Raw genomic sequence first — 25,276 nt, 5'->3', positions numbered from 1 at the left:
TCGCTGCGGTCGGAGAGCTGCTTCTGGAGTCGGCTGCTTCCCTTCATCAGGAGACATGGACAGTGGCGGATCAATTACCACATAAGGTGGAGCTCCTTTAAATGCACTGCTGGGTGTATTCAACGCTTCCCTGAGATTGGGTGTACATTTCTGAAAGTGCGTTACATTCCTTGTAATTCTCTTGTCATCTGACGTGGCTGTGATCATGGTTCCCTTTTGTTTTGTCACCAGCAGTGGGCATGCATGATATCGACAGTCTGCTTTTCTCTGTTGATCTTGCCGCACTAGTACCCAGTCTCCCTCCTGAATAGATGGCGGTGTGGCTCTTATCGGTTTGTCAGCATATTCCTTCATCTTCTCCTTCTTTATTCTGTCTCTTGTTGCTAGGTTGTCATGATCCGAGGCCTGATGAACTCCACAGGCTCCGTCTTCCCAAGCCGGTATTCAGGTGCGCACTGTGCGACCCAGCATTAGAGTTGCAGGGCATCTGTCTGTGGTAGAGTGTGGTGTGGTGCGATAAGCTCGTAACACCTCATTTAGGGCCGCTTGCACATCACACTTTGACAGTTCTGCTTGTTGGATGTTTTTTTTAGAGTGGCCATGAATCTTTCTACCATCCCATTGGCTTGAGGCCACAACGGGGTAATCTTTCAGTGTTTGAAATTCAGGTGATTGGCAAAGTCTTGTCCATTAAATGGGGGGCCATTATCTGTTTTTACTATCTTGGGTATGCCCGATGCTGCAAAAACCTCGTCCAGCACAGGTATGGTGGTGATAGCTTTGGTGGACGCAATGAGATGCGCAATTGGGAACCATGAATATTCGTCTATGATGACTAGAATGTATTTGCCAGATTGCAAAGGGCCAAAGAAGTCTACTGCCACATGTTGCCAGACGCCATCCGGCAATTCCAACATTTGGAGAGGTGCGGGGAGATCAACCCGACTCACTAGCTGACATTGTGGGCAGTCTTTCAGAGTAAGTTCAACCATCTGATCCAGGGTCGGGAACCAGATTTGCTCCCGCAGCGCTCTCTTCGTGGCTACAATGCCTCTGTGCCCTTCATGTGCTAAGGTAATGACTCCTTGCCGCAGCAGTTTCGGAATGATGATTCATTTGTCTCTTAGTAACAGACCATCCAAGGTGATGGACAGTTCACCCTTGACATGTCTGAATGAGGACAATTCATGACTGTCGATTTGTTAACTCTGGCCGAATTCCTCCAGATGCCTCCAACTGTTTGTCAGAACGCGATGTTTTACATTTTGTAGAGTGACATCTTCCTCGGTAGCTTCAAGTATGGCCTCCAACGGGACTGCTGGTGGTTTGGCTTGGGCCACTACAAAGTGAATATATTCCTCCGCCAACGATGGATGAGATTTGGACGTCATCTTCAGATGTCTGGACATGTAGTCAGCTGGATTTGCAGCCTTTCCAGGCTTGTGGATGATGGTGTAGGTGTACTCTTGAAGTTGAATGCCCCAGCGCTCTATACGGGGTGGCATCTTTGCTCGGGGATTTCCAAAGATAGTTGTTAAGGCTTGATGGTCTGTAATCAGCGTGAAGTGTTTTCCATATGTGAAAATGTTCGCAGGCCCAAACTACTGCTAAACTTTCCTTTTCAATTACAAAAAGGGGGTGGTGATGGACACAGTATCTGAGTTAATCAGAACACTCCTACCCAGTCAACAGATCAGGCCTTGATCCATCACCGTTTTTTAGCTCACTGCACCATCCCAGTTCAGAACCTGGCTATATGCAAATTAGTCTGTCCCTGGCCCAGTGCATCATGGGAACAGGGCAGACCAAACTACCAAGCCAATTCTTCACTGGAAAGGACACAAGCTTCCGGGGACCGGTTTCTGGCATTACAGCCGTCTTCGGCCCGGCTTGCTTGAATCCTGATGGTGCAATGAGCAAGGGACTCATGTCTGAGCATACCCTTCCACACTCATGGTGGCCAAAATAATTACAAAAAGGGGGTGGTGATGGACAGAGTATCTGAGTTAATCAGAACACTCCTACCCAGTCAACAGATCAGGGCTTGATCCATCACCGTTTTTTAGCTCACTGCACCATCCCAGTTCAGAACCTGGCTATATGCAAATTAGTCTGTCCCTGGCCCAGTGCATCATGGGAACAGGGCAGACCAAACTACCAAGCCAATTCTTCACTGGAAAGGACACAAGCTTCCGGGGACCGGTTTCTGGCATTACAGCCGTCTTCGGCCCGGCTTGCTTGAATCCTGATGGTGCAATGAGCAAGGGACTCATGTCTGAGCATACCCTTCCACACTCATGGTGGCCAAAATAATTACAAAAAGGGGGTGGTGATGGACAGAGTATCTGAGTTAATCAGAACACTCCTACCCAGTCAACAGATCAGGGCTTGATCCATCACCGTTTTTTAGCTCACTGCACCATCCCAGTTCAGAACCTGGCTATATGCAAATTAGTCTGTCCCTGGCCCAGTGCATCATGGGAACAGGGCAGACCAAACTACCAAGCCAATTCTTCACTGGAAAGGACACAAGCTTCCGGGGACCGGTTTCTGGCATTACAGCCGTCTTCGGCCCGGCTTGCTTGAATCCTGATGGTGCAATGAGCAAGGGACTCATGTCTGAGCATACCCTTCCACACTCATGGTGGCCAAAATAATTACAAAAAGGGGGTGGTGATGGACAGAGTATCTGAGTTAATCAGAACACTCCTACCCAGTCAACAGATCAGGGCTTGATCCATCACCGTTTTTTAGCTCACTGCACCATCCCAGTTCAGAACCTGGCTATATGCAAATTAGTCTGTCCCTGGCCCAGTGCATCATGGGAACAGGGCAGACCAAACTACCAAGCCAATTCTTCACTGGAAAGGACACAAGCTTCCGGGGACCGGTTTCTGGCATTACAGCCGTCTTCGGCCCGGCTTGCTTGAATCCTGATGGTGCAATGAGCAAGGGACTCATGTCTGAGCATACCCTTCCACACTCATGGTGGCCAAAATAATTACAAAAAGGGGGTGGTGATGGACAGAGTATCTGAGTTAATCAGAACACTCCTACCCAGTCAACAGATCAGGGCTTGATCCATCACCGTTTTTTAGCTCACTGCACCATCCCAGTTCAGAACCTGGCTATATGCAAATTAGTCTGTCCCTGGCCCAGTGCATCATGGGAACAGGGCAGACCAAACTACCAAGCCAATTCTTCACTGGAAAGGACACAAGCTTCCGGGGACCGGTTTCTGGCATTACAGCCGTCTTCGGCCCGGCTTGCTTGAATCCTGATGGTGCAATGAGCAAGGGACTCATGTCTGAGCATACCCTTCCACACTCATGGTGGCCAAAATAATTACAAAAAGGGGGTGGTGATGGACAGAGTATCTGAGTTAATCAGAACACTCCTACCCAGTCAACAGATCAGGGCTTGATCCATCACCGTTTTTTAGCTCACTGCACCATCCCAGTGCAGTCAGAACGCGATGTTTTACATTTTGTAGAGTGACATCTTCCTCGGTAGCTTCAAGTATGGCCTCCAACGGGACTGCTGGTGGTTTGGCTTCGGCCACTACAAAGTGAATATATTCCTCCGCCAACGATGGATGAGATTTGGACGTCATCTTCAGATGTCTGGACATGTAGTCAGCTGGATTTGCAGCCTTTCCAGGCTTGTGGATGATGGTGTAGGTGTACTCTTGAAGTTGAATGCCCCAGCGCTCTATACGGGGTGGCTTCTTTGCTCGGGGATTTCCAAAGATAGTTGTTAAGGCTTGATGGTCTGTAATCAGCGTGAAGTGTTTTCCATATGTGAAAATGTTCGCAGGCCCAAACTACTGCTAAACTTTCCTTTTCAGGCTGCAAATAAGCTCTCTCTGTATCCGTTAGACTCCGACTGGCATACGCTATGATGTAACGTTGATCATGGTCCTTATCATATTGAGCTAGTATAGCTCCCAGGCCCACAGGACTCGCATCCACAGTAATTTCAGTTTTCCGTCGAGGATTGAAGTATGCAAGGTTGTTGGCAGAGTCAACAGATGCTTTAATCACCTGAAATGCTTGATCACATCTTGTGGTCCAGTGAAATGGATGACCCTGTTTGGTCAATTTTCTTAAAGGATAGCTGATCGTGGCATAATCTTTAATGTATCGTGCACAGTAGCTGGCCATGCCTAAAAACGACCGTACATCTCCAGCATCTCGTGGTCTGGGGGTGTCATTCAATGCTGTGATCTTTTCAGGATCAGGTCGCATGCCAGCGCCTTAGAAAATGTGTCCAAAACATTTTAGAGTGGATTTGTGAAATTCACATTTGTCCTTGTTTAGTGTGAGGTTGGCATCCAATAGAGCATGACACACTCGGTCCAGCGCTGTGTCATGTTCTTGTACTGTTGCTCCATAGACAAGAATGTCATCACTGTAATTCAGGGTGTTGGGAATGTGATGAATACCTTCCTGATGGCCTCTTGAAAGATCTCGGCTGCAGATAAAACCCCAAAACTGAGTCTTTTGTATCTAAATAAACCTTGATTAGTTGAGAAGGTGGTAATATATCTCAAATTCTCATGGGGTTCCAGCTGGTGATAGCCTATGTTGAGGTCTAATTTAGAAAATGTTTGTGCACCATTGAGTAACGCAATCATATCACTGATGTGGTCCTGGGTGTCTCTCCCTTTCAATGGCAGTGTTAGATGCTCTCATGTCCACACAGAGACGCACTTTGTCAGGCGAGCCCTTTTTTGGTACGATAACCACTGGAGAAACCCAAGGAGTGGGTCCTGATGTTCTCTCGATGATGTCAGCCCGGGGAAGATCCTGCAGTTCTTCCTCTACAGATTGTTGAAGATGAAATGGAATTTTTTGGTGATGTTGTGCTATGGGGTTTACTTGTTCATTTATATGCAATCGAACTTGACAGTGAGCCATCTTTCCAAGTCCTGTGAATAGTTTTGGAAGCTTGTGAACTATGTCAGGTTCGTCATCAACTTTGTATAATATTTCCACTAGTCGAAGTCGTTCGGTCGTGGGCAAGCCGAGAAGACAATCTGCCTCAGTCCCATCAATGGCGTGAATATGCGCCGGAATAGTTCTGTCCTTGTAGGTGAGATTGGCCGGGAATTGTCCTAGACAAGGAGGGGGTTCTTTTGACATCCACGTGTAGACCCGTACATTAGCTTTGAGCAAGACTGGTTGCGGGTTCATTTTGTTGTATTCTGCAACGGAAATGTAATTGAGAGATGCCCCACTGTCCAACAGAAACTTGGCCAAGTGTGTGTCCATTTGAATAGGTAGGCGTGGATATTTCTTCAGCCTGTCAGGATCAGCGACCATGCATACATATTCATCACTGTCTTGCGATATTGGTGACAGCGATCTTGACTCACGAGACTGTGAGCGACATGATTGGTATGTCCCATGAGAATGACAACGGGACTGTGACGAACCAGTGGAAGAGTCTCTGCAATCACGCACTGCTTTAGCATGATGACGTGTGTTGGATTGACTAGGTTGCCTTTACTTGTCTCGCTGGGTGTCTTTTCGAGGTGTTCCACAGATGCTCTCAAAGTGGTTGTCCCTTCTTTCACTTCCTGCATTTTTGGCCTAATGAAGGGCAAGTCTCTGTATGAGGGAAGTCATACCCACAGCGATAGCATTTGAGTTGGCGTTCCTGTCGTTTGTCAGTCCTACTGGTACTGCGACGACGACGGCCTGTGTAGTGAGACTGGAATTTGGATCTGGATGATCGTTGCTTTGCAGGCGAAGACCTGTTCGTGTTGCGAGACTGAAGCCGGAACGCCTGCTCGCGTTTTTCGCTTCTTCCAGCTTCCATTCGTTTGGCGTGCTCTTCTGCCTGATCGTGTACTCGCGTCATTTCTTCAATTTCATCCAGAGAGTAACTTTTCTTTAATAGACGTCTGCGTAGGGACTCAGACTGACACCCTTCTATAATTCGCTGTCGAAGAGCATCTTCTGTTGTGAACGAGTCGAAGTCACAGTAGCGTGCCGAGTGTCTAATTCTCGTGATGAATGTACTCATGGGCTCATCCTTTTCTTGGGATGCTAAGTTGAACGTGTATCTTTCGTAATCTATATTCCATTTGTGAAGAAATTTCCTGTTAAGTGCGTCACGCACGTTGGCATAAAACAACGTCGCATCAGCCGGCAGTTCCTTTATAATCTGGCCAACATCTTTCCCGATGAGATTGCGCAATGCAATCAGTTGCTGCTCTTCCTCAGTCACATGGGATCCCTTCATGAAGTCCTCAAAGTCTTCCAGCCATTCCTGCCACCGAAGGCCCATGCCTCACCCCGATATAGGAGCTAGGGGTTCCGGTGGGCGTAGAAAAGGGACTCCTAACATACCAAATCTGGGACCTCCAAGTTGCGACGTGGACTCAGGGGACACCGGCCCGGCAGATGTTTGAAGCTGTCTTGATGTTGGGGACCCCGACAAGACGGACTGGGGTGCTTGATAGTGATGGGCCGAATAAAAATACAGAATTTACACACACAGGGAGACTTGCAGCGCCTCCCACCTGGCGCAGACGCAATAATACCAGCACTCGCAGCAGGCACGATATGGCGAAAACTGAGCAGGTGTGAGTTCATCGATGCCGCAGGTGAGTGTTGCTCTTACAATCGGTGATGAAATCACTCAGCGTGCAGCCATAGGAACAGCTTAGGACCCCTCCTTGCGCTTATATCAGTCTAATAATGAAGAAAACATTGAGGAAACTACACCCTGCAGGTTTTTTGCATTGAATTGCAGCACTTCATCTGACCCTAAAATGGCCGCCGGGCAATCTTCACAGTGATTGGTTGAAAATGCCTGACTCCAATATGGCCGCCGTGAAATCTCGCACCTCGCGAGATTACAGCCCCAATCACATAGTCCAAGGCAAAGCATTGGTACCTCCAAGCATAGGGCAGACTCCGGGTCCAGGACAAACACACGGCAAGAGTCTGGCAGACAGACGGGGCAGCTCACGGCAGGCAGGCACAGTCACGCGACCGGGGTGGGCTCCCGGATCGCGCCTTAGAGTTGGGCACAGGCACGCGACCGGGGTAAGCTCCCGGATCGCGCAGCAAAGTCGGGCACAGGCACGCGACCGGGGTAGGCTCCAGGATCGCGCTGCAGCGCGCACAGCAGGGGCACACGTGACTGGGGTGGCCTCACACGTCGCGGCCCAGCCCACAGCTCCGGGGCAACTGAGCGGCAGCACAGGCAGGAGGGGCACCACGCGTCCGGGGCAAGCTCCCGGTGCTCGACCCAGCACAGCAGCTCCACATGTGTTTGTCGTGCAGTTCGAAAGTCTTTCTGGACTCGTATTACTATTGTAAAAACAGATTCCCGTTTACACTGCCGTTCTAAACTAACAGTGAAATAACCCAAAACATAGTAGTCACTGGTATACGTCTCCCTGGATATATCTATGTTGGCCCGGGGCCTCATTCTGCAGTCCGTGGGAGCTGCTTGCAGGATTTGAGTCCGTAAGCATGAGTTTAACCTTCAGTGCTGACTCCGAATCTGAGCGCTAAAGGGATTTATATGGCGGCGGTGGGATCCAAACCGAGGTGGCAACGGGGTAAAATAGCCATGGACTGGGACGCTGCTACAAGTAGTTACCAACGGCTGAGTTTCATTCAAGGACACAACCAATCTCTTTTTTGTGTGCTTAAGTGAATAGGGGGCAGCATTCCTTTGTGACCCGGATCCTAATTGCATCCTCAGGAACTGTGAAATAAAAGAAAACCCTTATAATCTGTGTGTCAAGTGCAGGAAAGTGGGTTTCTGTTGCAGTAACCCCCCCCCACTTTTTGCCAGACTACTGATGCACTCACAGGTAAGTAGTGCGCTTTACAAATGGATTGATTGATTGAACATACTGTACACTGGACAAGGATGCGAAACCCTACTGCATGGGACAGTATGAAACTCATATGGATACTCTGCTGTAGGTGGGTAGTTGTAGCATTTGTTAAGAAACAGAGCAAGAGGTTACATTAAAGTTAATGAAGATTAAAGAAAACTCCTAGAATGCACGTTTTGTTAAAATAGCTCAGAATGGTAATAATGCTCTCCCTTGTGATATTAACCCAATCCGGGTACCCTAACGCAGTTCCACACAAGACATGATGATACCACGCTGCAGCGTACTCAGCTGGAACACCTTCAAACCTGACTAGACTTACAATGTGCGAGGACTGCACCAGTCTTTGAAGAGCACCTCTTAAGATCACAATGAGCCTGATTTAGAGCTCAGCAGGTGTGGAAAATCTGATAGAGAGCAGCAGATGTTATCTCTGCCCTGTTTAGAGTGTAGAGAGGTGACTGCCTCACTATAAATATGGAGCATGGAACATCTGCCACATTTTGGCTATTTCAAGCATCCCTGAAACTCTAAATCCACCCAATGTGATCCCACCATCTACAGTGAAAGAAATTCCAGCTAACGCCAAAATGCCCCTACTTATGATCGTCTGACCGTTCCTTGCCTAAGGTACCCTCCGGATGCCATCAAGACAGAAGATAATATTCTCGCTTCCAAAGAAGCCAAATCTGAACACCAGTGACCTTGTAAGTTACAGTTGAATCACCCATCCTAGGAAATAACATTGAAGGTATACTGTTGAAAAGCAAATAAGATCATGTCAACAACACAGCCCTTGATATTTATCACACAAAATATATATTTCTCAAAAGTCAATCCCTGAAGTCTGTGTTTTCATTTGGTGAAGTTCATGCTCCGATATCTATTCAGAGACAAGCCCTATGCCTGTGTGTGATATTTTTATCAGGCCCAATGACAGCGGACATACAAAGCAAAACAATTCATAATGATTGTATGAAAAAATAGGAAGTGCCTTACTTAAACGACCACCATGATCAAGTTGGCTGTTTCTCACCAACTTTCTTGCTTTATCATCATTGGTAACATTTCTATGTAGCCATAAGGTACCAATACTAAGAATACATATAATAGTGCTTCTTGTGTGTACTTCTCCAAAGTCAAAACCACACATCAGTCTCCTCTAGGTCCTCATTTAGGAAGAGATGACTATACTATCTTCCTATCAATGTTTCTATGAATAATGAGTTGTATCTGGCATCTAGCATATGTCTTTATTCCAGGCCCATAATCATGATTATAACAAAGTCACATGTTGAGACCATTTTAGTGTGAATGGCTAACATGTTTCATTGCCACACAACGACTTACTGGCAAAGTCATAAGGGTATGAGGACTAGTAATCACCCAATTATGCACTGGGTCTGCATTAAAAAAGAGAAGTGGACAAACAACAGGGAATGAAATATGTACAAAATCATAACCCACTAGGTCTAGTGGCAGATTGCTCATTCCTCAATGCTTATCCCTCATTCCTCACTCTTCATCCCTCTGCCCTCAGTCCTCGAATCAATATCGTCCACATGTATTTCCAGTACATTGCGAACTGGTCATAAAATAGATCCCAAACATGGCACACACTGCAGGAGGATGAGGCTGTGGCTTTGGACCATCCGCTGGTCCACTCATTCCATCATCCCATGTATGAGGAACTTCTTTTCATCCCTACAATTCATTCTTGCGTGCAGCCCAGTTCAGTGCTGTTGATCCAGCAAAAAGTACAAGACCTAGAATGGATTCCCACCGCAGGCCATTGGTTTGTTATGTTATCCTCTCGCTGTACAGGGAAAGAGGACCCTTGTTAAAGGAGCATTCTTACAGCAATGGCTTTGGCTTTGGCTTCGTGTAGTGCATACACAGGCACAGCGGGACAACTGCATACATAAATGCGCTCACACAACCTCCATTGGCGTACAGACACATCTACCGGTGTCTGAACATACACAGACCACATGCAGGTACCCATCAATACAGACATAATACACATACAGGCACTTTCTTGAGGACACGTGGCTTAACGCTAGCGATACCGGCTTCATTAACCTGGGGACCCAGGTTCGGATCCCGGCCTCGGTACACATTAGCGCACGGAATGATTACACAGAAGCAAACATGGACATGTGCACAGCTACCACTTGGCTCTACGTCGTGATTTGGATCACCAGATAGTGGGCCTTATCAAGAGTTGCTTGTTATATTCCAACTAGTGTGTAAAGCCCTATTTACGCACGGGTTGGAATTATGATTTAAAGGTATTCAACACATCCCATAACTATTGGATGTGTTAAATACCCTAAGCCTATAAATGTCGGCAGGTTTCACCTGCCGAAATTTAACAGGGGAAATGTGTACGATATTTAGCATGTGGATTTTGGTGCATTAAACACCAAAATCTGCACAAGACACAATTGGTGCTGGTGCTATTTATCGCACCTGATTAGTAACGTACCCCGTGGTATTGTTATTTATCAGGTGCACTAAATAACACCTACACTCGTTACCATACCCATAGTTGGGCTTTTAGTCAAAAGAGTTTTCCTTGCTGAAATTCGTAATTTCATGATTCTAAGAGTACAAGCAACACTACACATCCAAGAATGGAAAGTTGTATTGGCTAAAAGATGGAATATTTCTAAGTGAAACACATGAAGTGGAACTATGGGCAGATACGCCCAGGCACAAATGGACGGATTAAAGCTAAAACAAATAGGTTTAATTTTCTAGGTTTAATTTTCTACTCAAAGTGTGTTTTCTGAGTGTATGATGTTGACAATTTCATATATTTTCATTAGCTGTTTTTCAAAGGAACTAACCCCCAGATTCATCATTGTCATGTATTGCGAGTCCTTAATAGCGATTTTTAAGGAATCGCTATTAAAGACTCGCAAAACGGGATTCATGTAGAAATCGCAATATTTTTAGAGATTTCTACTGCTTCCTTATTTGCGATTCGCTAATTGCTAATCGCAAATAAGGAATGGCTTTCCCATTCATCCATAGGAATGAATGGGGAGTCATTCCCTATTTGCGATTAGCAATTAGCGATTCGCAAATAAGGAGGCGATTTCAAGGGTGCCAAGGTGTCCAAAGGACACCCTGTAGCACCCCATAAATGGTAATGTACACTGGTGTTGCGCACACACATGTCCAAAGGACATGTGTGTGTGTAACATACAACTTAGAAAAATGCACTAAAGTGCATTTTTCTAAGTTTTCGCTATTTACCACGTAATTAGACTACGCGGTAAATAGCGGCCCCAGATTGCGAATTCTCAATTTTAAAATGGTTCATGAATTGCATTTAAGGAATCTCAAATTGAGATTCCATAAATGCAATTCATCGCAATTTAGCGATTTCTAGAATTGCGATTTTTGCATTTGGGATGATTAGTCCCAAATGCAAAAATAGCGCTTGCAAAGGGCCAGATTCTCCGAATCTGGCCCTTTGCAAGCCGATTTTGCCTTGATGAATCTGGCTGAAAATGTTTCACAGTTGTGCTACTAAGCATATGAAAAATATAAGGGTCATGGAATATATGTTGCCTGAGATATTTGGTTTGCTGTAGGGAACCACACGTTTTAACATCTATTTTGCCAGACAGACACCTAACTTTAAGTTATGTGAACAAAGACAGAGCTGGTATTGATGGTTGGGACTGCAGCACAATTTTTTTTCTGTTGAAAAGCATCTTTAGCAGCACGTTTTTATGTCTTATGTAGAAAGCGCATGCGCTGTCTCTTCAAGACATTTTGTTTACCATTAGAGGGCTTCGTGCCCTCCCATTACTTACCATTGGTGGGCTTCAAAGCCACTCTCAATTGCCTGCTTCTTGCTGGTCAGTTCTGTGGTCAGCACTTCCCTCTTCTTGCATTTAACCCTTCCTTATGGCATGGCCCAAGTACTTTTGTTCTTATACTGCTCGCACTATTGGGGTCTATTTTTTCTTTTTGTTGAGCCACTCTAAAGAGGGCATCATTCTTAACTGGCTCTGTGCTTTGCTAATTGTTTTAGGCTGTCCAGCTTAATTTCGTGAGCTGTGAGTACTTGCTATATGTAAATAGGCCTTTAAATGTTGTTTGTATCTTGTCTCATTGGCTGTGCATTCAAAGACAGAGGTCAATTGTCAGGCTTTGTATTCCTAGGGAACTTGGTATTTACTTTTGTTTGCTGACTTTAAAGTGAGATCATGTATGTGGCAATCCATCCTGCTGAGTACCCATGCGAGAGGACAGGCTTAAGGATGTTACCTTTTTTAGCATACAACAAAAATGAATTGTGCTGATATTTCAGAATACATCAGAATGAGAACAGTAGAAATGAAGCACATTTTTTTGTAATTCTGAAGTGTGGTGGAAACAAATATTGTAATACCATCTAAACAAATCAATGCACTTGGTGATGACATTTCCACACATATTTATTTATTTGATTTATCTATGAATTTTGTAGAGCGCACGGCTACCCCCAACGGAGGTGTCCCGGCGCTGAGGACAGCATTTGTGCGCACTAAAACTGTACGTCTGTGCAAATGTAATGCCATTTTCAATTGGAAATCGACACTACGCCACTCCACTTTACACTACTCCTCTCTACAACACTCTACATCACGTCACTCTACAGCACTCTGCACTCTGCTCCACTCTATGCCAGGCCACTCCACGCCACTTCACTGTAAGGCACTCCACTACACACCCATCATCCCTACACCCCTCCACTTCCTTCTACCCCTCTCCACTCCAATATACCCCACTCCACTTCACTACAATCTACCCCACTCCACTACAATCTACCCTACTCTAATCTGCCCAACTCTAAGTACTCCACTCCCCTCCAATCTACCCCACTCTACCCTACCTCACTCCATCCAGTCTACCCTACTCAAATCTATCCAATCTACCCCACTCCAAGTAGCCCCACTCCACTCCAGTCCGCCACACTCAACCCAATCCACTTCACTCAAATCCACTCCACTACAATCTACCCCACTCCACTACAATCTACCCCACTCTACTGTGAACCAATCTACCCCACTCCATGCTATCCCAATCTACCCCACTCAACGTTACGCCAGTCTACCCCACACCACACTACCTTAGTCTACCCCACTGCACGTGACTACAATCTACCCCATTCCACTCTTCCCTAGTCCATTCTACCCCACCACGCCACTAACGTTTAGCCATGCTGAACAGCAACCACACTAGTGTTCAACATGGCTAAAACACATTGCCAAAGCCAATAGCTCTCGCATAGGCGAGACCTATTGGCTTTCCCAATACTTGTTTAAAATTAAAGTTGCTAACAAGGAAACATGCGAACAGCTGCAGTGAAATGGGTCAGTAGGGGAACAGCCGTGCACCAATAGGAGATACAGCCCACAGCCTTTGGAACATCCTGTCGCCAGTCTTGTTATAACAGCCTTCAGCTGGACGCCTCTCTCTCCTCCAGATCTGCTCCTGTGTGGGGGTGTCGTGTGCTCCTAGCCTGACTCAGACTGTCATGGCAGCGCCCACTGGTGCCTCTATAACTGCTTAAGGTGCCTTGTCTCCCGTGCTTTTACAACCCTGCTCTCTTGGTAGTCCACTGCATGCAGGCCCTTTCATCTCCCATATTGCTCAGTGCCCCTTCTCCGCACTTCTTCCACCCTCAGCCCACACCCTGGGATCCATGCATCCATGCTGCAGCCCTGATCATTGGCGCAGTGGGTTTGCTGTGGGGGTGGGTACTTCAGGACTAGGTCTGTGGGGAATATGCATCTGATGTAAAGTTTGTGTGTGGGCTTATGGTGGTGTGTGTCCGTGCAGGGCTATGTGTATGTCTGTGCAGGATTGTAAGTGTGTGTGCTTGCATGTGTGTTTAAGGGGGTGGTTCGGTGTGCTGGGGTATGTGTTTCCCTGCAGGTTTGTATGTTTTTCTATCTACCGCAGTAGGTAGAGATCTCTGGCACTGTTATTGACTGAAGGTTTTTACGATCTCCCAAAAAATCAGCCTGTATCCCAGTAGCGGCTGCTACTGAATGGGAGTGGTGGGCAAGGGGGAACGAATGGTGTAGTGTTGCCGTGGACATACAGACGACACTGACAAGTGCATATGGTAAGGAGTTTCTTTATTCTTCTTCTTGTCGCATTACTTTCCTACTCCTAACTAACTCCTTTCCCTCCAGCTCCTCCTTTTCCGCCTCCCTGGTCTGCTCCACCTTTTACCTTCCGTGCTGGTCCCAATGCCCAGCACGTCTAGCAATATTACATCTCCCCCTTTCTTAACAACTTGACAAAACACTTCAGAGACCTTTGTGCACATACTTTGACCATGAATATAAAATGTCATAGTTACAGTTCTTCAATCAAGCGAGCCGGCCTTCTGTGAGTTCGCTGCGGTCGGAGAGCTGCTTCTGGAGTCGGCTGCTTCCCTTCATCAGGAGACATGGACAGTGGCGGATCAATTACCACATAAGGTGGAGCTCCTTTAAATGCACTGCTGGGTGTATTCAACGCTTCCCTGAGATTGGGTGTACATTTCTGAAAGTGCGTTACATTCCTTGTAATTCTCTTGTCATCTGACGTGGCTGTGATCATGGTTCCCTTTTGTTTTGTCACCAGCAGTGGGCATGCATGATATCGACAGTCTGCTTTTCTCTGTTGATCTTGCCGCAGTAGTACCCAGTCTCCCTCCTGAATAGATGGCAGTGTGGCTCTTATCGGTTTGTCAGCATATTCCTTCATCTTCTCCTTCTTTATTCTGTCTCTTGTTGCTAGGTTGTCATGATCCGAGGCCTGATGAACTCCACAGGCTCCGTCTTCCCAAGCCGGTATTCAGGTGCGCACTGTGCGACCCAGCATTAGAGTTGCAGGGCATCTGTATGTGGTAGAGTGTGGTGTGGTGCGATAAGCTCGTAACACCTCATTTAGGGCCGCTTGCACATCACACTTTGACAGTTCTGCTTGTTGGATGTTTTTTTTGAGAGTGGCCATGAATCTTTCTACCATCCCATTGGCTTGAGGCCACAACGGGGTAATCTTTCAGTGTTTGAAATTCAGGTGATTGGCAAAGTCTTGTCCATTAAATGGGGGGCCATTATCTGTTTTTACTATCTTGGGTATGCCCGATGCTGCAAAAACCTCGTCCAGCACAGGTATGGTGGTGATAGCTTTGGTGGACGCAATGAGATGCGCAATTGGGAACCATGAATATTCGTCTATGATGACTAGAATGTATTTGCCAGATTGCAAAGGGCCAAAGAAGTCTACTGCCACATGTTGCCAGACGCCATCCGGCAATTCCAACATTTGGAGAGGTGCGGGGAGATCAACTCGACTCACTAGCTGACATTGTGGGCAGTCTTTCAGAGTAAGTTCAACCATCTGATCCAGGGTCGGGAACCAGATTTGCTCCCGCAGCGCTCTCTTCGTGGCTACAATGCCTCTGTGCCCTTCATGTGCTAAGGTAATGACTCCTTGCCGCAGCAGTTTCGGAATGATGATTCATTTGTCTCTTAGTAACAGACCATCCAAGGTGATGGACAGTTCACCCTTGACATGTCTGAATGAGGACAGTTCATGACTGTCGATTTGTTAACTCTGGCTGAATTCCTCCAGATGCCTCCAACTGTTTGTCAGAACGCGATGTTTTACATTTTGTAGAGTGACATCTTCCTCGGTAGCTTCAAGTATGGCCTCCAACGGGACTGCTGGTGGTTTGGCTTGGGCCACTACAAAGTGAATATATTCCTCCGCCAACGATGGATGAGATTTGGACGTCATCTTCAGATGTCTGGACATGTAGTCAGCTGGATTTGCAGCCTTTCCAGGCTTGTGGATGATGGTGTAGGTGTACTCTTGAAGTTGAATGCCCCAGCGCTCTATACGAGGTGGCATCTTTGCTCGGGGATTTCCAAAGATAGTTGTTAAGTCTTGGTGGTCTGTAATCAGCGTGAAGTGTTTTCCATATGTGAAAATGTTCGCAGGCCCAAACTACTGCTAAACTTTCCTTTTCAATTACAAAAAGGGGGTGGTGATGGACAGAGTATCTGAGTTAATCAGAACACTCCTACCCAGTCAACAGATCAGGGCTTGATCCATCACCGTTTTTTAGCTCACTGCACCATCCCAGTTCAGAACCTGGCTATATGCAAATTAGTCTGTCCCTGGCCCAGTGCATCATGGGAACAGGGCAGACCAAACTACCAAGCCAATTCTTCACTGGAAAGGACACAAGCTTCCGGGGACCGGTTTCTGGCATTACAGCCGTCTTCGGCCCGGCTTGCTTGAATCCTGATGGTGCAATGAGCAAGGGACTCATGTCTGAGCATACCCTTCCACACTCATGGTGGCCAAAATAATTACAAAAAGGGGGTGGTGATGGACAGAGTATCTGAGTTAATCAGAACACTCCTACCCAGTCAACAGATCAGGGCTTGATCCATCACCGTTTTTTAGCTCACTGCACCATCCCAGTTCAGAACCTGGCTATATGCAAATTAGTCTGTCCCTGGCCCAGTGCATCATGGGAACAGGGCAGACCAAACTACCAAGCCAATTCTTCACTGGAAAGGACACAAGCTTCCGGGGACCGTTTTCTGGCATTACAGCCGTCTTCGGCCCGGCTTGCTTGAATCCTGATGGTGCAATGAGCAAGGGACTCATGTCTGAGCATACCCTTCCACACTCATGGTGGCCAAAATAATTACAAAAAGGGGGTGGTGATGGACAGAGTATCTGAGTTAATCAGAACACTCCTACCTAGTCAACAGATCAGGGCTTGATCCATCACCGTTTTTTAGCTCACTGCACCATCCCAGTTCAGAACCTGGCTATATGCAAATTAGTCTGTCCCTGGCCCAGTGCATCATGGGAACAGGGCAGACCAAACTACCAAGCCAATTCTTCACTGGAAAGGACACAAGCTTCCGGGGACCGGTTTCTGGCATTACAGCCGTCTTCGGCCCGGCTTGCTTGAATCCTGATGGTGCAATGAGCAAGGGACTCATGTCTGAGCATACCCTTCCACACTCATGGTGGCCAAAATAATTACAAAAAGGGGGTGGTGATGGACAGAGTATCTGAGTTAATCAGAACACTCCTACCCAGTCAACAGATCAGGGCTTGATCCATCACCGTTTTTTAGCTCACTGCACCATCCCAGTTCAGAACCTGGCTATATGCAAATTAGTCTGTCCCTGGCCCAGTGCATCATGGGAACAGGGCAGACCAAACTACCAAGCCAATTCTTCACTGGAAAGGACACAAGCTTCCGGGGACCGGTTTCTGGCATTACAGCCGTCTTCGACCCGGCTTGCTCGAATCCTGATGGTGCAATGAGCAAGGGACTCATGTCTGAGCATACCCTTCCACACTCATGGTGGCCAAAATAATTACAAAAAGGGGGTGGTGATGGACAGAGTATCTGAGTTAATCAGAACACTCCTACCCAGTCAACAGATCAGGGCTTGATCCATCACCGTTTTTTAGCTCACTGCACCATCCCAGTTCAGAACCTGGCTATATGCAAATTAGTCTGTCCCTGGCCCAGTGCATCATGGGAACAGGGCAGACCAAACTACCAAGCCAATTCTTCACTGGAAAGGACACAAGCTTCCGGGGACCGGTTTCTGGCATTACAGCCGTCTTCGGCCCGGCTTGCTTGAATCCTGATGGTGCAATGAGCAAGGGACTCATGTCTGAGCATACCCTTCCACACTCATGGTGGCCAAAATAATTACAAAAAGGGGGTGGTGATGGACAGAGTATCTGAGTTAATCAGAACACTCCTACCCAGTCAACAGATCAGGGCTTGATCCATCACCGTTTTTTAGCTCACTGCACCATCCCAGTTCAGAACCTGGCTATATGCAAATTAGTCTGTCCCTGGCCCAGTGCATCATGGGAACAGGGCAGACCAAACTACCAAGCCAATTCTTCACTGGAAAGGACACAAGCTTCCGGGGACCGGTTTCTGGCATTACAGCCGTCTTCGGCCCGGCTTGCTTGAATCCTGATGGTGCAATGAGCAAGGGACTCATGTCTGAGCATACCCTTCCACACTCGTGGTGGCCAAAATAATTACAAAAAGGGGGTGGTGATGGACAGAGTATCTGAGTTAATCAGAACACTCCTACCCAGTCAACAGATCAGGGCTTGATCCATCACCGTTTTTTAGCTCACTGCACCATCCCAGTTCAGAACCTGGCTATATGCAAATTAGTCTGTCCCTGGCCCAGTGCATCATGGGAACAGGGCAGACCAAACTACCAAGCCAATTCTTCACAGGAAAGGACACAAGCTTCCGGGGACCGGTTTCTGGCATTACAGCCGTCTTCGGCCCGGCTTGCTTGAATCCTGATGGTGCAATGAGCAAGGGACTCATGTCTGAGCATACCCTTCCACACTCGTGGTGGCCAAAATAATTACAAAAAGGGGGTGGTGATGGACAGAGTATCTGAGTTAATCAGAACACTCCTACCCAGTCAACAGATCAGGGCTTGATCCATCACCGTTTTTTAGCTCACTGCACCATCCCAGTTCAGAACCTGGCTATATGCAAATTAGTCTGTCCCTGGCCCAGTGCATCATGGGAACAGGGCAGACCAAACTACCAAGCCAATTCTTCACTGGAAAGGACACAAGCTTCCGGGGACCGGTTTCTGGCATTACAGCCGTCTTCGGCCCGGCTTGCTTGAATCCTGATGGTGCAATGAGCAAGGGACTCATGTCTGAGCATACCCTTCCACACTCATGGTGGCCAAAATAATTACAAAAAGGGGGTGGTGATGGACAGAGTATCTGAGTTAATCAGAACACTCCTACCCAGTCAACAGATCAGGGCTTGATCCATCACCGTTTTTTAGCTCACTGCACCATCCCAGTTCAGAACCTGGCTATATGCAAATTAGTCTGTCCCTGGCCCAGTGCATCATGGGAACAGGGCAGACCAAACTACCAAGCCAATTCTTCACTGGAAAGGACACAAGTTTCCGGGGACCGGTTCCTGGCATTACAGCCGTCTTCGGCCCGGCTTGCTCGAATCCTGATGGTGCAATGAGCAAGGGACTCATGTCTGAGCATACCCTTCCACACTCATGGTGGCCAAAATAATTACAAAAAGGGGGTGGTGATGGACAGAGTATCTGAGTTAATCAGAACACTCCTACCCAGTCAACAGATCAGGGCTTGATCCATCACCGTTTTTTAGCTCACTGCACCATCCCAGTTCAGAACCTGGCTATATGCAAATTAGTCTGTCCCTGGCCCAGTGCATCATGGGAACAGGGCAGACCAAACTACCAAGCCAATTCTTCACTGGAAAGGACACAAGCTTCCGGGGACCGGTTTCTGGCATTACAGCCGTCTTCGGCCCGGCTTGCTTGAATCCTGATGGTGCAATGAGCAAGGGACTCATGTCTGAGCATACCCTTCCACACTCATGGTGGCCAAAATAATTACAAAAAGGGGGTGGTGATGGACAGAGTATCTGAGTTAATCAGAACACTCCTACCCAGTCAACAGATCAGGGCTTGATCCATCACCGTTTTTTAGCTCACTGCACCATCCCAGTTCAGAACCTGGCTATATGCAAATTAGTCTGTCCCTGGCCCAGTGCATCATGGGAACAGGGCAGACCAAACCACCAAGCCAATTCTTCACTGGAAAGGACACAAGCTTCCGGGGACCGGTTTCTGGCATTACAGCCGTCTTCGGCCCGGCTTGCTTGAATCCTGATGGTGCAATGAGCAAGGGACTCATGTCTGAGCATACCCTTCCACACTCACGGTGGCCAAAATAATTACAAAAAGGGGGTGGTGATGGACAGAGTATCTGAGTTAATCAGAACACTCCTACCCAGTCAACAGATCAGGGCTTGATCCATCACCGTTTTTTAGCTCACTGCACCATCCCAGTTCAGAACCTGGCTATATGCAAATTAGTCTGTCCCTGGCCCAGTGCATCATGGGAACAGGGCAGACCAAACCACCAAGCCAATTCTTCACTGGAAAGGACACAAGCTTCCGGGGACCGGTTTCTGGCATTACAGCCGTCTTCGGCCCGGCTTGCTTGAATCCTGATGGTGCAATGAGCAAGGGACTCATGTCTGAGCATACCCTTCCACACTCATGGTGGCCAAAATAATTACAAAAAGGGGGTGGTGATGGACAGAGTATCTGAGTTAATCAGAACACTCCTACCCAGTCAACAGATCAGGGCTTGATCCATCACCGTTTTTTAGCTCACTGCACCATCCCAGTTCAGAACCTGGCTATATGCAAATTAGTCTGTCCCTGGCCCAGTGCATCATGGGAACAGGGCAGACCAAACTACCAAGCCAATTCTTCACTGGAAAGGACACAAGCTTCCGGGGACCGGTTTCTGGCATTACAGCCGTCTTCGGCCCGGCTTGCTTGAATCCTGATGGTGCAATGAGCAAGGGACTCATGTCTGAGCATACCCTTCCACACTCATGGTGGCCAAAATAATTACAAAAAGGGGGTGGTGATGGACAGAGTATCTGAGTTAATCAGAACACTCCTACCCAGTCAACAGATCAGGGCTTGATCCATCACCGTTTTTTAGCTCACTGCACCATCCCAGTTCAGAACCTGGCTATATGCAAATTAGTCTGTCCCTGGCCCAGTGCATCATGGGAACAGGGCAGACCAAACTACCAAGCCAATTCTTCACTGGAAAGGACACAAGCTTCCGGGGACCGGTTTCTGGCATTACAGCCGTCTTCGGCCCGGCTTGCTCGAATCCTGATGGTGCAATGAGCAAGGGACTCATGTCTGAGCATACCCTTCCACACTCATGGTGGCCAAAATAATTACAAAAAGGGGGTGGTGATGGACAGAGTATCTGAGTTAATCAGAACACTCCTACCCAGTCAACAGATCAGGGCTTGATCCATCACCGTTTTTTAGCTCACTGCACCATCCCAGTTCAGAACCTGGCTATATGCAAATTAGTCTGTCCCTGGCCCAGTGCATCATGGGAACAGGGCAGACCAAACTACCAAGCCAATTCTTCACTGGAAAGGACACAAGCTTCCGGGGACCGGTTTCTGGCATTACAGCCGTCTTCGGCCCGGCTTGCTTGAATCCTGATGGTGCAATGAGCAAGGGCCTCATGTCTGAGCATACCCTTCCACACTCATGGTGGCCAAAATAATTACAAAAAGGGGGTGGTGATGGACAGAGTATCTGAGTTAATCAGAACACTCCTACCCAGTCAACAGATCAGGGCTTGATCCATCACCGTTTTTTAGCTCACTGCACCATCCCAGTGCAGTCAGAACGCGATGTTTTACATTTTGTAGAGTGACATCTTCCTCGGTAGCTTCAAGTATGGCCTCCAACGGGACTGCTGGTGGTTTGGCTTGGGCCACTACAAAGTGAATATATTCCTCCGCCAACGATGGATGAGATTTGGACGTCATCTTCAGATGTCTGGACATGTAGTCAGCTGGATTTGCAGCCTTTCCAGGCTTGTGGATGATGGTGTAGGTGTACTCTTGAAGTTGAATGCCCCAGCGCTCTATACGGGGTGGCATCTTTGCTCGGGGATTTCCAAAGATAGTTGTTAAGGCTTGATGGTCTGTAATCAGCGTGAAGTGTTTTCCATATGTGAAAATGTTCACAGGCCCAAACTACTGCTAAACTTTCCTTTTCAGGCTGCGAATAAGCTCTCTCTGTATCCGTGAGACTCCGACTGGCATACGCTATGATGTAACGTTGATCATGGTCCTTGTCATATTGAGCTAGTATAGCTCCCAGGCCCACAGGACTCGCATCCACAGTAATTTCAGTTTTCCGTCGAGGATTGAAGTATGCAAGGTTGTTGGCAGAGTCAACAGATGCTTTAATCACCTGAAATGCTTGATCACATCTTGTGGTCCAGTGAAATGGATGACCCTGTTTGGTCAATTTTCTTAAAGGATAGCTGATCGTGGCATAATCTTTAATGTATCGTGCACAGTAGCTGGCCATGCCTAAAAACGACCGTACATCTCCAGCATCTCGTGGTCTGGGGGTGTCATTCAATGCTGTGATCTTTTCAGGATCAGGTCGCATGCCAGCGCCTTAGAAAATGTGTCCAAAACATTTTAGAGTGGATTTGTGAAATTCACATTTGTCCTTGTTTAGTGTGAGGTTGGCATCCAATAGAGCATGACACACTCGGTCCAGCGCTGTGTCATGTTCTTGTACTGTTGCTCCATAGACAAGAATGTCATCACTGTAATTCAGGGTGTTGGGAATGTGATGAATACCTTCCTGATGGCCTCTTGAAAGATCTCGGCTGCAGATGAAACCCCAAAACTGAGTCTTTTGTATCTAAATAAACCTTGATTAGTTGAGAAGGTGGTAATATATCTCAAATTCTCATGGGGTTCCAGCTGGTGATAGCCTTTGTTGAGGTCTAATTTAGAAAATGTTTGTGCACCATTGAGTAATGCAATCATATCACTGATGTGGTCCTGGGTGTCTCTCCCTTTCAATGGCGGTGTTAGATGCTCTCATGTCCACACAGAGACGCACTTTGTCAGGCGAGCCCTTTTTTGGTACGATAACCACTGGAGAAACCCAAGGAGTGGGTCCTGATGTTCTCTCGATGATGTCAGCCCGGGGAAGATCCTGCAGTTCTTCCTCTACAGATTGTTGAAGATGAAATGGAATTTTTTGGTGATGTTGTGCTATGGGGTTTACTTGTTCATTTATATGCAATCGAACTTGACAGTGAGCCATCTTTCCAAGTCCTGTGAATAGTTTTGGAAGCTTGTGAACTATGTCAGGTTCGTCATCAACTTTGTATAATATTTCCACTAGTCGAAGTCGTTCGGTCGTGGGCAAGCCGAGAAGACAATCTGCCTCAGTCCCATCAATGACGTGAATATGCGCCGGAATAGTTCTGTCCTTGTAGGTGAGATTGGCCGGGAATTGTCCTAGACAAGGAGGGGGTTCTTTTCACATCCACGTGTAGACCCGTACATTAGCTTTGAGCAAGACTGGTTGCGGGTTCATTTTGTTGTATTCTGCAACGGAAATGTAATTGAGAGATGCCCCACTGTCCAACAGAAACTTGGCCAAGTGTGTGTCCATTTGAATAGGTAGGCGTGGATATTTCTTCAGCCTGTCAGGATCAGCGACCATGCATACATATTCATCACTTTCTTGCGATATTGGTGACAGCGATCTTGACTCACGAGACTGTGAGCGACATGATTGGTATGTCCCATGAGAATGACAACTGGACTGTGACGAACCAGTGGAAGAGTCTCTGCGATCACGCACTGCTTTAGCATGATGACGTGTGTTGGATTGACTGGGTTGCCTTTACTTGTCTCGCTGGGTGTCTTTTCGAGGTGTTCCTTAGATGCTCTCAAAGTGGTTGTCCCTTCTTTCACTTCCTGCATTTTTGGCCTAATGCAGGGCAAGTCTCTGTATGAGGGAAGTCATACCCACAGCGATAGCATTTGAGTTGGCGTTCCTGTCGTTTGTCAGTCCTACTGGTACTGCGACGACGACGGCCTGTGTAGTGAGACTGGAATTTGGATCTGGATGATCGTTGCTTTGCAGGCGAAGACCTGTTCGTGTTGCGAGACTGAAGCCGGAACGCCTGCTCGCGTTTTTCGCTTCTTCCAGCTTCCATTCGTTTGGCGTGCTCTTCTGCCTGATCGTGTACTCGCGTCATTTCTTCAATTTCATCCAGAGAGTAACTTTTCTTTAATAGACGTCTGCGTAGGGACTCAGACTGACACCCTTCTATAATTCGCTGTCGAAGAGCATCTTCTGTTGTGAACGAGTCGAAGTCACAGTAGCGTGCCAAGCGTCTAATTCTCGTGATGAATGTACTCATGGGCTCATCCTTTTCTTGGGATGCTAAGTTGAACGTGTATCTTTCGTAATCTATATTCCATTTGTGAAGAAATTTCCTGTTAAGTGCGTCACGCACGTTGGCATAAGACGACGTCGCATCAGCCGGCAGTTCCTTTATAATCTGGCCAATATCTTTCCCGATGAGATTGCGCAATGCAATCAGTTGCTGCTCTTCCTCAGTCACATGGGATCCCTTCATGAAGTCCTCAAAGTCTTCCAGCCATTCCTGCCACCGAAGGCCCATGCCTCACCCCGATATAGGAGCTAGGGGTTCCGGTGGGCGTAGAAAAGGGACTCCTAACATACCAAATCTGGGACCTCCAAGTTGCGACGTGGACTCAGGGGACACCGGCCCGGCAGATGTTTGAAGCTGTCTTGATGTTGGGGACCCCGACAAGACGGACTGGGGTGCTTGATAGTGATGGGCCGAATAAAAATACAGAATTTACACACACAGGGAGACTTGCAGCGCCTCCCACCTGGCGCAGACGCAATAATACCAGCACTCGCAGCAGGCACGATATGGCGAAAACTGAGTTCATCGATGCCGCAGGTGAGTGTTGCTCTTACAATCGGTGATGAAATCACTCAGCGTGCAGCCATAGGAACAGCTTAGGACCCCTCCTTGCGCTTATATCTGTCTAATAATGAAGAAAACATTGAGGAAACTACACCCTGCAGGTTTTTTGCATTGAATTGCAGCACTTCATCTGACCCTAAAATGGCCGCCGGGCAATCTTCACAGTGATTGGTTGAAAATGCCTGACTCCAATATGGCCGCCGTGAAATCTCGCACCTCGCGAGATTACAGCCCCAATCACATAGTCCAAGGCAAAGCATTGGTACCTCCAAGCATAGGGCAGACTCCGGGTCCAGGACAAACACACGGCAAGAGTCTGGCAGACAGACGGGGCAGCTCACGGCAGGCAGGCACAGTCACGCGACCGGGGTGGGCTCCCGGATCGCGCCTTAGAGTTGGGCACAGGCACGCGACCGGGGTAAGCTCCCGGATCGTGCAGCAAAGTCGGGCACAGGCACGCGACCGGGGAAGGCTCCCGGATCGCGCTGCAGCGCGCACAGCAGGGGCACACGTGACTGGGGTGGCCTCCCACGTCGCGGCCCAGCCCACAGCTCCGGGGCAACTGAGCGGCAGCACAGGCAGGAGGGGCACCACGCGTCCGGGGCAAGCTCCCGGTGCTCGACCCAGCACAGCAGCTCCACATGTGTTTGTCGTGCAGTTCGAAACTCTTTCTGGACTCGTATTACTATTGTAAAAACAGATTCCCGTTTACACTGCCGTTCTAAACTAACAGTGAAATAACCCAAAACATAGTAGTCACTGGTGTCTCCCTGGATATATCTATGTTGGCCCGGGGCCTCATTCTGCAGTCCGTGGGAGCTGCTTGCAGGATTTGAGTCCGTAAGCATGAGTTTAACCTTCAGTGCTGACTCCGAGTCTGAGCGCTAAAGGGATTTATATGGCGGCGGTGGGATCCAAACCGAGGTGGCAACG

General features: G+C 47.7%; 1 protein-coding gene across 1 annotated transcript in view; it reads left to right on the top strand.

The window, feature by feature from the left end:
* Positions 1–24,285: 24,285 nt before the first annotated feature.
* NRN1L (neuritin 1 like) overlaps positions 24,286–25,276 on the top strand; it is a 164,096-nt gene continuing 163,105 nt past the window's right edge. Inside the window, exon 1 of the mRNA XM_078668860.1 lies at positions 24,286–24,316. Within this exon, the coding sequence (XP_078524986.1) occupies positions 24,286–24,316 (31 nt within the window). The remainder of the gene's footprint in view (positions 24,317–25,276) is intronic.

The sequence above is a fragment of the Lissotriton helveticus genome, chromosome 12 (genome assembly GCF_964261635.1).
Source record: "Lissotriton helveticus chromosome 12, aLisHel1.1, whole genome shotgun sequence".
Lineage (NCBI taxonomy): Eukaryota > Metazoa > Chordata > Amphibia > Caudata > Salamandridae > Lissotriton > Lissotriton helveticus.
This window is presented reverse-complemented; position numbering and strand designations above follow the sequence as displayed.